This window comes from Podarcis raffonei, chromosome Z (genome assembly GCF_027172205.1).
Source record: "Podarcis raffonei isolate rPodRaf1 chromosome Z, rPodRaf1.pri, whole genome shotgun sequence".
In the NCBI taxonomy this organism is placed as follows: Eukaryota; Metazoa; Chordata; class Lepidosauria; order Squamata; family Lacertidae; genus Podarcis; species Podarcis raffonei.
This window is the reverse complement of record NC_070621.1, coordinates 7,781,996-7,796,557: the sequence shown is the minus strand read 5'-3', so window position 1 is coordinate 7,796,557 and position 14,562 is coordinate 7,781,996. Positions and strand designations below refer to the sequence as shown.

The window sequence follows — 14,562 nt, the reverse complement described above, 5'->3', positions numbered from 1 at the left end:
TGGAAGTGCTTTGCTATTGACAAATGTGGGATGTGGGAAATGGATACTGTGACATGAATGGGAGACTGCCTGGAAAAACCTTGGGTGCCCTTCTATGCTCACTGGGTAAAGCAATGGCATTCAGTTTTAGTACTGTTCTTACGTATACTTTGGCCAAGATAGAATGGATGGACAGACAGATTGTTTCCACCCGGTTATCTCAGATGGAGAGGTGAGATAGTAGGAGATCATGCACCAGCCTTTGCATAGGGTCTCTGTCAGTTCAGTTGCAGTTTATTAGCCCTAATCAATGACTGCACCCATTCACTGGTTTATGACATTCATAGTCTCTCCCAATTCAGATGGTACAGAGAAACAAGAACTGCATGTTATCAGAATGCTCCAAAATCTCCTAATGATCACCTCCAGCATCTTCACATAGGTATTAAACAGGGCTAGGAAGAAAAACATGTCTTTGGCACTCTGCAGAGTAACTGCTAGAGGGCTGAGGCACAGTCAGAGTGCTCCCCAACTCTCAGTTCATGGAGATGATCCAGGAGAATACTGTGGTCAAAGGTATCAAAAGCTGCTAAGAGACCCAGAAGAATCAACAAAGTTGCAGGGTCACATTCCCCATTCCCCATTTCCCTTTTTTCCTCTCCTGAATAAGGTAATCTATCAGGCCAACCAGGGTTAATTCACTTTCATCTAAGAGTGCCTGCAAATGAACTGTCACTGGTCTCTCCATCAAGTTGGACAAGAAAGGTGTAATAGTTACTGATCAGTAGTAGGCATAAACCTCAGGGTCCAGTGTGATTTCCCACACCCAGGAGTGGTCACCAGTATTTGCTTCTTTCCCTCTTGTAGCTCCATACATTTTCCCTTTCCTATCAGGTCTCTCAAGCTATATACACACTACACATTTAAAGCGTACCCTCCCTTCCCAAGAATGCTCAGAAGGTTAATAAACATATGATTAGGAAATGATGAACCATCTTGAGTGTTTGGGAAGAAAATCAGCATGTAAATGATGATACAGTATTTTGTTAGCTGATGTCTCACTGATGTCTGATGCATTGCACTATGATACTTATTTGAGAGGCTAAAGACCGAGGGGCACTTCCCTGTGAAGGGTCTAAAATATGAGCTGATATCCAAAGCCAAGTGAAAGAGATGAGTTTTGTGATTCTGGGAGATAACTTTGCAACATGAAACCATTCTTCTGTAAGTATATCCCATCTTTTTCTTTTTTTTAAATGCGGAACAGCTAGCACAACAATTGAAATTTTGTCACCTTCTGGGGGAAAACACATTTTAAAAACCCCTTCCAACAAGGTTCTTTTCCTTGTTATTGAAAACAGGCCAGCCAAGTCCCAGAACTTGCACAATGGAGAGAGACAAGGGTTTCCTTCTTGTCCGCCCGTCCCCCCCCCCCCCGGCCACCCTTCTCTCTCTGTTCACCTGTGTAGAGATCAGTGTCTGTGTACTCATCAACCTTCTTGTGGTGGAGGATGTAGTCTGAGACTTTCGTTCCGATGGCTGGCTGGACATCCAGCCACTCCAAGGAGACAACAGTGCTAGAAGGTTCCACACTGGGGGAAAGCCGCAACCTGGGACAAACAGAAAAAGACAGGCAGGTTGGAAACCAGTTTCTTTCCTTTGGTACAGCTGCAAACAAAAAACCATTTATGTACGCAAATGCGTTTTTTGCAAGCAGCTCATCCTAATACAATGCATTTGTGTGTGCCATTTTCAGTAAATATATGCATTATTATACACATTTTACCTTCGTAATGTTCATTTTTGTGCAGAAGTGCATCGCAAAATTTGGAGAAGTGCAAATTTCAAAGGTTAGTTGCATTTTTGCTTGCATATTGTTATGGACAGTCTCAAGTAGGGAAGTTTGCATTAAAATATGAATCAAACTAAGTTGCTCCCCACCCCCCAGGATTTTTTATGATCTGTGCACACAGATCAACACAATAGGAGCTTATCTGTGCAGATCTTCTGCTTGCAGACACATAGGAAGCTGCCTTATATTGTACTGAATATGACCAGTGCCTGTCCAGTGCCACATAGGCCTGGCCTATAGTTTCCCTGAACCACCTAAGACCAGACCAGAAAAAGACCTTTCTCTCCCACAGAAGGGCCAGCAAAACCACAGAGACTCAGCATTCCCCAAGTCCCTAGTTCCCTCCAGACAGAACTGTAATGCCCTCCTGCTGTCCAAAATGAACCACTTGTGCTCCTGTCAGCATGAAGCGTTCTTACACAACAAAGATAGCACTGTCTCCTGGAACTGATGGAACACTGTGTTGACCTTAGGGAAGAATAACTGAAGTGGATTTTATTAAGTGTTTTATCTTCCTATATGCTTAATCATATGTACAGGGTGAATTTTCAAGGGACCGTATCTGCTTTCATGTATAATAATGCATTTTTCATTAGTATTCAGAATCAAGTTTTACGTTCTTACCATCTTTATAAAACCATTGTACTCTCTCTCTTTTTTTCCCACATGTGTGGCAAGAGAAGTCTATATTGGGGAAAACCACACTTCCTCTGTCTACCAGGTTTTGTCTGTATGAGTGGTCCATATGAGTCAGATCACTGGTCCATCCAGCCTAGTATTGCCTAGACTGATTGGCAGCAACTCTCTGGGGTTTCAGACAGGAGGGTTAATTATACTGAAGTAATCACTTACAGTTTCTGGAGTTCAAAGGCTTTATTCATGCAGGAACCATTTACACGATGAATAGAAATGAAAGAGCCAAATAGCAGACATATTGTCTCAACAAGTTGGGAGAGAATAATAAACAGAAAGGCTCAGCTTTTAGGGGTGGAGCTAACAAAAAGGCTACAAGTAAGTGTTGGCTAGATTACTATAAAAAATAGTGCTTCTGGTGGTTTAAAGTGCATTAACTACAAAAAAAGGGAATCAATTTGCTTTTCTCCAGTTTCCCCCAGCCCTATCTGAAAATGTCAGGAATCAAACTCAGGGCTTTCTCCATGCTATAACACAGACTTACGCCACATTTTGCTTACATCATCCTAATAATTTGGATCAACCTTCTTGTTTGTGAACATGGGTGTTCCTGCAGCTCCTTGGAAATCATGTATTAAAAATTCACACACACGGTATTTGACTGTGTAGAAAAAGAAGTCTGTCTGTAAAGAGATACTTACACAGGCTGCAGGAGAGGGCTGCAGCTGGGGAGTCCATTTTCGTCAAAAGCATTTAGATCACACCGACACCAGTCCTCAATTACATCCCCTTTCCCTGAGCACCAGTATGAGCTCATGAGGGCCCCCTTGAAGGCCTAGGAGAGAATAATGAACAAATGGACTGTCAAGAATTGCAGAACAGATAAAGGCATTTACCATAGCACTACTAATTGTCAGGAAAAGGGGCAGGTGTTAATATATAAATGAGTGGCAGTTGCTAACTAGACTAGACTATTTCAGACTGCTGATGGGAGATCACATTTATGAAATTGATCCCTGGCATGGAACACAAGCAAACACAGTTCACTTCAGTGAGAAAACCTCTATCTGCTCTCTGGCCTAACATTCTAAACAGTCCTTATTGTATGTCAACTTTCAACAATAATCTTTTTAAATAATCAACCTGTGTCTGGGTTGTACAGTTTCAGACTAAGATAGGGAGTCACACCATGTCAGTCTTTGCCAACCTGGTGCCTTCTACATGCTTTGCACCACAACTCCCATAAGCGCTAGCCAGCTGTGATCCAAAACAACTGGAGAGCATCAGGTTGGTGAAGGATGCACGGTGGAATATTCTTCCATATCTATCAACCAGCCAACCAACCAACCAAATGAACAAACCTTCTGTGTAGAAAACTGTCTTGTCAGGGAGAAGGGTTCTAGCTCAGCTTTATAGTGTTTAAGAGGATAACGTGTGAGAGAATATTATAATTCCCCACACATAGAAAATAAGTATACCAGGCAAAAGGCTGGGCTCAAGACTTTCTACCTGAAAAGTTAATATTCTAGGTTCAGGGTTTTCTTTTTTGTATGGCACAATATTTAAGTCCCACCTGTGTGATACAGCTCTAGAGAAAGACTTCCCATCTTAGTCAGAACTAGACTTGTTGTCTCAATACGTTTTGAGAAACTGCAGCATTGCCAAGCCAGGGCACTTCCTAGCAACTTCCATTGAACTTGGTAGGATTCTATTCCAAATAAACATACTGAGGATTCACTATGGATTCACTATGGATTCACAGGAATGAGAATTCTGTGGCCTTCCTGATGTTCTTGGACTAATACTTCCATCAGTGTGAATGAACATTGGCCATGCTGGCTGGAATTGATGGGGGCTGAAGTCCAGCATCATCTGGAGGGCTACAAGTTCCCATCTCTGCTGTAGACCTTTAAAATCTACATCTAAAAACACTGGAGGATGGTGGGAGTGGTAGGACAGAATGAAGAGGCCAACAGTAGGGGGAGCCAGAGGCACTGACAGGCAGAGCCAACACATTCCCCCATTTTGTCCTCATCCTCTTCCCTACTGAGGCAACACTGAGATTAAGGAAGATGACAGGTGGTGGTGTCATGCCCAAATGTGGTTGTAAGGAAGAAGGTAGGCAGCGTGGGGGCTGGCTGAGGGTAGAATGAGGTTGGTGGAGCAATGTCATATTTGCCCTGATGGATTGGCTTCCACTGTATCAAGAGAGGATCCAAAGGGCTCTACTGCAGACAATAGCAAAAATGCTTTATTCAAGCCAGCTATAAAAGGAAGGGGTATAAACAGAGCCCAGTGCAACACTCCCCACTGCTTGAGCTTCGTCAATTTCCCCAGATACACAGCTGCCTTTAACAAGGCATCCTGAGTCACACACATCTGCTGTTTCTGCCTTCCAGACACTTAGGAAATGTTCCCATTTGATCAAAAAGGAAGAAAAGAGAAGTAACAGAAGCTAAAGAGATAATCTGATTTCATTTCTTAGGTTTAGATCATAACTAAAAGTTCAGAAGTGGGATGGATCTGTGGACATTTTAGTAATCAAATAGTAATCAGTATTAAACAGACTGCTGCTGAAGTAAGTTGGCACATGGACAGAAAAGTGACTAGGGAAATCAGAAAACAAACCCAAATTAATGCGTAATATCTCTCCCACAACCAAAATAAGGTTTTACTTAGAAACCCTATATTTAGCAAATTTCCAGAATGGGTGTGAGAGAGCTGGATGGCTTTCAAAGAGGATTAGACAAATTCATGGAGGGTAAGGCTACCAATGATTACCAGCCACAATGGCTATGTTCTGCCACTGCTGGAAAGAGTATGCTTTTCAAAACTAGTTGCCAAGTGGAGAGAGGGCTGTTGCACTCAGGTTCTGCTTATGGGCTTCTCATAGGAATCCAGATAGCCACTGTGAGAACAGAGTGCTTGCCTAGATGGGCCTTTCGCATAATTCAGCAGGGCTTTTCTTCTGTTCTTAGTATGGAGTAGCATGGAACTAAGTGATATGGACCCAAATGTTCACTAAAACAGATACCATCTTTCAGCTTGATTTACTTCTTAGGGTTGTGTTGGTGTTGCTGCTGCTGCTGTTGCTGTTTATGTATACCCCAAAGTTCCATGGAGGAAGGGATATATAATGGTGTGTGTGTGTGTGTGTGTGTGTGTGTGTGTGTGTGTGTGAGAGAGAGAGAGAGAGAGAGAGAGAGAGAGAGAGAGAAAGGAGAGAGAGAGAGAATCTAGCATCCAACCAACCAACCATGCTAACAGATGTGCATTTATGTTCCTTTGTTTTCCTTTCTCCACATTTATAATAGCAAAACAGAAAAGCTTCCTACATCGGAATAGCAAGTGAAATCTAAAATATCTGGATAACCAGGGGTTAACAATATTTTGTACTGCTGCACAATCAACCTAGCTACACTTTGCATGGGAGAACCAACATTCAAGCCCCTGAAATCATGGAACACACAGAGTGGTGAGTGTGCTGCAAAATGCAAGTACCACAGTCCAATGGAGCAGACTTACCAATGTTGTGAACAGCACAGTGTACTTTTATTTTTAATGACAAGTGCATCTTATGTCTAAAAACAAACTCAGGTAGTGAGTATCAAAGGCTATGTAGCCAAAACAAAGCCACTGAGAAACAGGAAGGCATGCATACTTGGGGGAACCCCAAGTTCTGCAGAACTACAACCAAAAAAACATTATTAGACCTCCCTCCCCCCACCAGGGAACAATCATCTGGTTTTTTTAAAGAATATTTATTAAATTTTTAGAAATACAAAAAGAAAATTCAAAAACAAAACAAAACATCATTTTAAACAAAAGAGAGAAAATACAAAGAGAAAACAGAAAAATAAAAAGAGAAAGCCAAAATTTAAAATCCATTAAGTAAAAAGAAAAATCAAAGAAGAATACGGCAAATCTTCCCATTACTTATCTTTCATTAGCTTATTTCCCTGACCTCCTCACACCTGCCTTTTTTGTATTCTAGGTCACTTATCCATTTCAGCAAATCCTTTCCCTCCTTTCAAATTTTTGTTCTGTAAATATATCTTGGTATTAATATAACTTTACTTTCCCTCCTTTCACCAATTAGCAATCTGTTTTTTCCTAAACCTTTATAACGTTTCTGCTAAAATCACATAAATTCATTCCAAGATCATTCTAACATTCATTAATTTTACAGTGTTTCTGTAAATAGTCTTTAAATTTCTTCCAATCTTCCTCCACCGACTCTTCTCCCTGGTCTCGGATTCTGCCAGTCATTTCCGCCAGTTCCATATAGTCCATCACCTTCATCTGCCATTCTTCCAGGGTGGGTAGATCTTGTGTCTTCCAATACTTTGCAATAAGTATTCTTGCTGATGTTGTAGCATACATAAAGAAAGTTCTATCCTTCTTTGGCACCAATTGGCCGACCATGCCCAGGAGAAAGGCCTCTGGTTTCTTCAGAAAGGTATATTTAAATACCTTTTTTATTTCATTATAGATCATCTCCCAGAAAGCCTTAATCCTTGGGCATGTCCACAAAGGTGAAAGAATGTACCTTCAGTCTCTTTACATTTCCAACATTTATTATCGGGCAAATGATAAATTTTCGCAAGCTTGACTGGTGTCATGTACCACCTGTATATCATTTTCATTATATTCTCTCTTAAGGCATTGCATGCCGTGAACTTCATACCTGTAGTCCATAACTGTCAGGGAACAATCATCAAGGACTCGGTCACCACAGAATGTTGAATGTCAATGGGGAAAAGAAAGAAAACAAGTAGAGAGTGGAATGGAATGGAACTACCTTGAGAGAGAAGAGGGGCATGGCTGGCAGGCACAGAACTGGCCCAAGCTCTCTTGATAAAATGTTATGTCTGAGTGGGGGTTTGAACCCAGGCCTCCCTCTCTCCCTGATATAAGGGAACAACTAGGGAAGATTACTGGAGATCCAATAATAGCGAGAAGTGGTTCAGATGGGAAATAATGGTAAATGGTTTTAATCTCTCCACCCTTCTCAGCACCACAGCTGGAATCACTTCCCTCCTACAGTTGCTATTTCCCCCTCAAGACCAAACATTAAGGTACCATACATAGCATTCTAAAGTTCAATACCCTAGAGATAGAGGTGGATCTGCTCAATGAGAACTAGTTCCCTCATGCTTCTGGGACTGCATCACCCCTCCCAATATACTCACGCCCCCGCCACATGTTTAGCACAGTTCAAAGATGAATAGTTTGAGAAGATGACAGGAAGAATACTAAAGGGTGGGTGGGAGGGAGACTTGGTGGTCAGGTACACCAATACTTCCTAGTGATGAAAGCCCAAACATGAGCTCAGTACTTGGACTTTTAAAAACTTTTCCTTCCTTTGAAATTTGCAATACTCTTTCCTGCTCTCCTTGAGAACCTCACCTACTTGGAGGGCTCCCTGTTTTCAGCTCCCATTTATCTGCCAATTCAATTTCAAATTTATAACACATCAAAACCAAATTAAAATTAATTTAGTACATTTTTTCCAAAGCCTGGTTTCCCACTCTCTCAGATATATTCCAATTCATAATCTCAGAATTGGAAGAGACCCAAGAGTCATCTAGTCCAACCCCCTGCAATGCAGGAATCTCAGCTAATGCATCCATGACAGATGGTCATCCAACCTCTGCTTAAAAACCTCCAAGGAAGGAGAGGCCGCCACCTCTTGTAGGAGTCTGTTCCATTGCTGAACAGCTCTTACTATCTGAATGTTTCGTCGGAATCTCCTTTCTTGCAACTTGAAGCCATTGCCTTGAGTCCTAGCCTCCAGAGCAGGAGAAAGCAAGCATGCTCCCACTTCCATGTGACAGCCCTTCAGGTATTTGAAGATGGCTATCATATCTCTTCTCAGTCTCCTCTTTTCCAGGCTAAACATACCCAGCTCCTTCAAGCATTTCTCCTAAGACCAATTTCCAGGCCCTTGATCATCTTTCTTGCCCTCCTCTACAACACATTCCAGCTTGTCAACATCCTTCTTAAATTGCAGTGCCCAGAATTGGACAAAGTACTCCAGGTGTGGTCTGACCAAGGCAGAATAGAGTGGGACTATTATTTCCCTCTATGTGGACACTATATTTCTGCTGATGCAGCCTAGAATCGCATTCACTTTTTTTGCTGCTGCATCACACTGTTGACTCACGTTAAGCTTGTGGTCCACCAAGACCCATAGATCCTTTTCACATGTACTGCTAGTAAGCCAGGTGTCCCCCACCCTATATTTGTGCATCTGATTCTTCCTGTTTAAGATGAGGAGGAACCATTAATGAGTACTCTTTGGGTTCAGTTAGTCAACCAGCTACAAATTCACCTAACATTTACCACATTCAACCTGCATTGTTCTTATTTTACAGATTTATCTCTAATTAACATTCATTTATTAGCAAATTTCTTGTCCTTCAGCTGTCCCTTTACCAACTCCTGCATAGAGGAATTATATCAAATGACTACAAGTGAGGTTATAGTAATTTAAATCTTTCATTCTTCTTTTCAACTTGCATAATTCCATTTTCTCATCCCTGGTAGTTTTCATCTGGGAAGACACATCCTTTCATATGCAAGCCAGATTGTCTGAGTCTTTGTTATTGCCTTACAACATCTCAAGGCCATTATTTACATTCCGTTAGAGATAAGGCTTTTGCATCAGGCCCATTGGGTAAGAAAGGAGATTTTTCCAGATTGTTCCCTGGAAAAATCCAGCCATAAAAAAATTGGCCCCCTCCTTTCCTTTGTTGATAAACTCAGGGCAAATTTATCTTGCCACTTATAATTCCAGGGGAGCCTTTATACTAATATATCCGCTTCTTCAGGCCTACTCACTTCAATCCTCCATGACTTTTCCTTGATTACAACCATCAATTCCAGCCTTTCAAACATAAATTCAAATTCTGGCTTGAGATCTTTCACTAAGACAATACACTGCAACCTCGACTAGTCTCAAAGTCACCCAGCCCCAGTACAGCTCAGGCGAACACTTCTCTATTTCTCTTAATAAGTCCTGAATACGCAGTTGTTATTCATTTCATTTTCCATTTTCCAATAGCACTTTCCTCACTTGTGAGGGTGTAGTAAAACAAAGCCTTGGCAAATTTCGAGTAATACATAAAAGAATCTGCCCCACTCCCCCTAATTCCAGTTAACAGCAGAGGTTGTGAACAGACCTGCCAAACTAGGGCGTTTAGCAGGAGAGTTTAAGGGGGAGGCCCAGAACTCTGTCTCTCAGTGTGCATAGGACCAGAGACATGGAGGGCGAGGGAGCTGCTGCAGTGATCTGTAACACCTGTGCCATCTTTGTCATTCTGCCAGAGAACAAGCAACAGTACACTTGTAGCAAGTGCAAGCTAGTTGTCTTGCTGGAAGAGAAGGTGCAGCAACTTTAGGCCCAAGAAGAGAGAGGAAAATACTTGAGGTAAACCACTGGCTATGCAGGTGGTGTCATCAGGAACAATTTGGCTTCTTGGATCATGGTCTCCACTTCCTTGATCCTTCTAGCAAGAGATGAGCCTCACATCACAGCAGTTGGCAAGAATGTGTTTGCCAAGATTCTTAAGAATCTAATCAGGAGAGCTTTAAACTAGATCTTGAGGAGAAGGGAGAAAACAATACGTACAACAAAACAGAACCTGGCACTGGGGGTCAAAGCTTCATGAAACTGAGGTGGTGCTCCAGAAACCTGCTAAAGGACAAGAAACTACAGGAAGGATGAAGGTGTAGGGAAAACTTATGGTTTCAGTTGTCTCTACACAAATGCACAGAGTATGGGAAACGAACAAGATGAACTGGAGCTTTTAATACAGGATGGGAAATATGACCTGGTAGGCTTTACTGAAACTTGGTGGGATTAGACTCATGACTGGAATGTAGGAATTGAGAGGCATAACCTGTTTGAAAGGAATAGACCAAACACGAAAGGAGGAGTAGCAGCATTATATATAAAGGATGTTTACACTTGTGAATATATCCATGACCTGGAGTATGAAAAGCAGATTGAGAGTACATGGGTAAAAATTGTAGAAGAGAGAAACAACAGTGACTTTACTGTGGGTGAATGCTATAGACTGCCAATACAGACTGAATGCTTTGATGATGCCTTACTAGAGCAGATTACTAAACATTCAAAAAGGAGAGAAATAGCAATCATGGGGGACTTCAACTTGCCTGATATCTGTTGGGACTCAAGCTCTGCCAAGAGTGTAAAGTCTAACAAATTCCTCCATTTCCTCACTGACAATTTCATTTCCCAGAAGGTGGAAGAACCAACAAGGGGATCATCTATCTTGGACCTGGTCTTCACCAATAGGGAGGAACTGGCTGATGAAGTGGAAGTACTTGGAAACTTTGGAGGAAGTGATCATGTTCTCCTGGGTTTCAGAATACAGAAGCAAGGGATAACTGAGTGTAGTCAGATACACATTTGGACTTTAAGAAGGCCAATTTTGAAAAACTGAAGGAGCTACTGGGTGTTATCCCATGGTCAGAAATACTCAGTGAGAAGGGAGTCCAAGAATGATGGGAGTTTCTAAAAGGAGAAATATTGAGGGTCCAAATGCAGGCAATATGAACAAGAAAGAAAAGTGGGAGGCAGGAGAGGTTAGAAATAATAAAAAAAGGTTTATTTGGTTATGTCCAAAGTAAGAGGAAGAACAAGCAAGTGGTAGGTCTTCTGCATGGGGAAGATGCAGAAATGCTATTGGGTGGCAGAGAAAAGGCAGAAAAATTCAACACCTATTTTGCCTCCGTCTTCACCTAAAAGGAAAGCAGTGTCCAACCTGGTGATAACAGAATAAATGATGTAAGGAGGGAGCTGCAGCCCTAGATAGGAAAAGAGCTAGTAAGGGAACATCTAGGTATGTTAAACGAATTCAAATCTCTAGGGCCTGATGATCGGCATCCGAGGGTACTAAAGGAGCTTGTGAATATAATTTCAGAGCCTTTGTCTATGATCTTTGAGAATTCTTGGAGAACATGTGAGGTCCCTACAGACTGGAGGTAGACAAATGTCATCCCCTTGTTCAAAAAAGGGGGAAAGGAAGACCCAGGTAACTACTGACTGGTGAGCTTGACATTGATAGCAGGGAAGGTCCTAGAATAGATAACTGAACAGTCGGTCGGTGAACATTTAGAAAAGGATGCTGTGATGACTAAGACCCCAAAATAAATCCTGTCAGATCAATCTGATTTCTTTTTTTTGATGGAATTACAAATTTGGTGGATCAGAGAAATAGTGTATCATGATTTCAGTAAGGCTTTTGACAAAGTCGCGTATGATATTATCGTGAGGAAGCTGGTGAAATGTGGGTTGAACGAGGTAAATGTTAGGTGGATTTATAGCTGGTTGATTGACTGAACCCAAATAGTACTCATTAATTGTTCCTCGTCACCCTGGAAAAAAGAGACAGAAGAGGTGCCGCAGGGTTCTGTCCTGAGCCCCTTGTTATTCAACATCTTTATAAATGACTTGGACGAAGGAACTGAGGGTGATGCTCATCAAATTTGCAGATGACAACAAACTGGGAGGGGTAACTAATGTCGCAGAAGATAGAATCAGAATTCAAAATGACCTTAATAAATTGGAGAACTGGGCGCAAGGTAACAAAATGAATCTCAATAGGGACAAGCGTCAGGTTCTGCACTTAGGCAGAAAAAAACAAGATGAACAAATACAGAATGGGGGACACCTGGCTTACTAGCAGAACATGTGAAAAGGATCTAGGGGTCTTGGTGAACCACAAGCTTAACATGAGTTAACAGTGTGATGCAGCCTGGAAAAGTGGAGACTGAGAGGAGATATGATATCCATCTTAAGGGGTGTCACATGGAAGCAGGAGCATCCTTTTTTCCTCCTGCTCTGGAGGGTAGGACTCGAGGCAATGGCTTCAAGTTGCAAGAAAGGAGATTCCAACTAAACATTCAGAAAAACTTTCTGACAGTAAGAGCTGTTCAGCAATGGAATAGAATCCCACAAGAGGTGATGGACTCTCCTTCCTTGGAGGTTTTTAAGCAGAGATTGGATGGCCATCTGTCATGAATGTTATTATTATTATTGGTTTTTATTGACTTGTTGGTTGGTTTGTTGCTTGTGTGGATGTTTTGTTTTTTAATGTTTGATGTTTTGCGTTTCATATGTTGTAAGCCTCCCAGAGTGGCTGGGGAAACACAGCCAGATGAGTGGGGTATAAATAATAATAATAATAATAATAATAATAATAATAATAATAATAATAATTATTATTATTATTATTATTATTATTATTATTATTATTATTATTATTATTTCTGGTCTCCCTTCCCTTTTTTAAAAGTCTCTAGGCCTGAGAGTTTTTAAAAAAGGGAAGGGAGACCAGAAATAGTAGTAGTAGTAGTAGTAGTAGTAGTAGTAGTAGTAGTAGTTGTTCTTGGGAGAAAAGCAATGACAAATCTAGACAGCATCTTAATAAGCAGAGACATCACCTTGCCAACAAAGGTCCATATAGTTAAAGCTATGGTTTTCCCAATAGTGATGTGTGGAAGTGAGAGCTGGACCATAAAGAATTGATGCTTTTGAATTATGGTGCTGGAGGAGACTCTTGAGAGTCCCATGGACTGCAAGAAGATCAAACCTATCCATTCTTAAGGAAATCAGCCCTGAGTGCTGACTGGAAGGACAGATCCTGAAACTGAGACTCCAGTACTTTGCCCACCTCATGAGAAGAGAAGACTCCCTGGAAAAGACCCTGATGTTGGGAAAGATGGAGGGCACAAGGAGAAGGGGACGACAGAGGACGAGATGGTTGGACAGTGTTCTCAAAGCTACCAGCATGAGTTTGACCAAACTGTGGGAGGCAGTGGAAGACAGGAGTGCCTGGCGTGCTCTGGTCCATGGGGTCACGAAGAGTCAGACACAACTAAACAACTAAACAACAACAACAGGCCTGAGAGCAGCCCTTCCCCTGGCCCGCTTTTTATTTCCATCTAAGTAACAGAGCCTACACTCAGCACTGCCTTGCATTACTCATTGCCTGTGGGTTGCTTTGAGAGACAAGTTTTGTGTGAGGAAGTAGTATAAAAATATAATTAATAAAATAAGGATGCATAATGAAGAGTGGGGCAGGCTGATTATGGTGCTTGATGGCATGCTGAGCCACAGGAATAATCTTGCTGGCTGTGCTCTTGCTACAGAGTCTAATCCAATAGAGTAATTTTTTTGGTTTATTTGTTTCTTACAGTAAGTCCAATACTGTGCGCCTCTGCTTTAATTAGATCCTGCAGGTACACAAGGCACCATCTGCCTTGTCTCAACCTTCAAACAAACAGCGTTATCCATCTGATGCATCCTTCAATTCCCCTCATTATGGCAAGTTCATCTACGTGCCTTAACGCGGTTACACTGAGGCACAAGAGCTACCCCCCTCCCCCCAGTTTCAATTCAATTTGCTGACATTTGTTTATGGAGCAGCAACCGACTACTGACCTCAAATTAAGTCAGGAGAAGAGCGGGGGGGGGGGAGAGAGTTGGCTGAGCTGATAGGGTTCATTGCAGCTAGGGTTTTGTTTGCTTTTAATCAAAATTTCTAATGAATGCAAGTGGTGGGGAATGCAAGGTAAGGCTGTGTGAATGCAACAGGGGTGTGAAGAATTGAGATGCCTTAGAATAATTGCGAAGAAAAAAGATCAAAGAGGGGCCCCTCCATCTTCAGCAGGCTCATGTTATTCTTAGACGACATACCCATAACGATCAAGGATTCCCCTTGAGTCAACTGAATTGAGTTTTCAGCCTTAGCCAGTGGTGTCCAAACTTTTTTCAAAGAGGGCCAGATTTGATGAAGTGAAGGGCCGTGAGGGCCGACCAAAGGGCCAAACAAAGTTGTTGGGCCAAGGGATGGAAAGATCACAAGGCTCCAAAAATAACAGATTGGCAAATCAAATTACAGGAATTGGTGGAGATGGCTCAATTGACTAGCAAGCTCAGAAGAAACTCAAAGCAAAAATTTGCAGAAAAATGGGATAGTTATAGAAGATTTGTTCAAAAATACAATATTAGTTTTGACTCCGTGCTAGCATTCAAGTGATAAAGGAACTAAACGGAGGTGGACAAC

General features: G+C 41.8%; 1 protein-coding gene across 3 annotated transcripts in view; it reads right to left on the bottom strand.

Moving 5' to 3' along the window:
- ASTN2 (astrotactin 2) overlaps nucleotides 1–14,562 on the bottom strand; it is a 653,023-nt gene that overhangs the window by 94,083 nt on the left and 544,378 nt on the right. For all 3 annotated transcript variants that reach the window (XM_053373809.1, XM_053373810.1, XM_053373811.1), the window contains exons 18-19: nucleotides 3,166–3,299; nucleotides 1,441–1,589 (exon numbers count right to left, since the gene is read on the bottom strand). In XM_053373809.1, coding sequence (XP_053229784.1) covers nucleotides 1,441–1,589; nucleotides 3,166–3,299 — 283 coding nt within the window. The remainder of the gene's footprint in view (nucleotides 1–1,440; nucleotides 1,590–3,165; nucleotides 3,300–14,562) is intronic.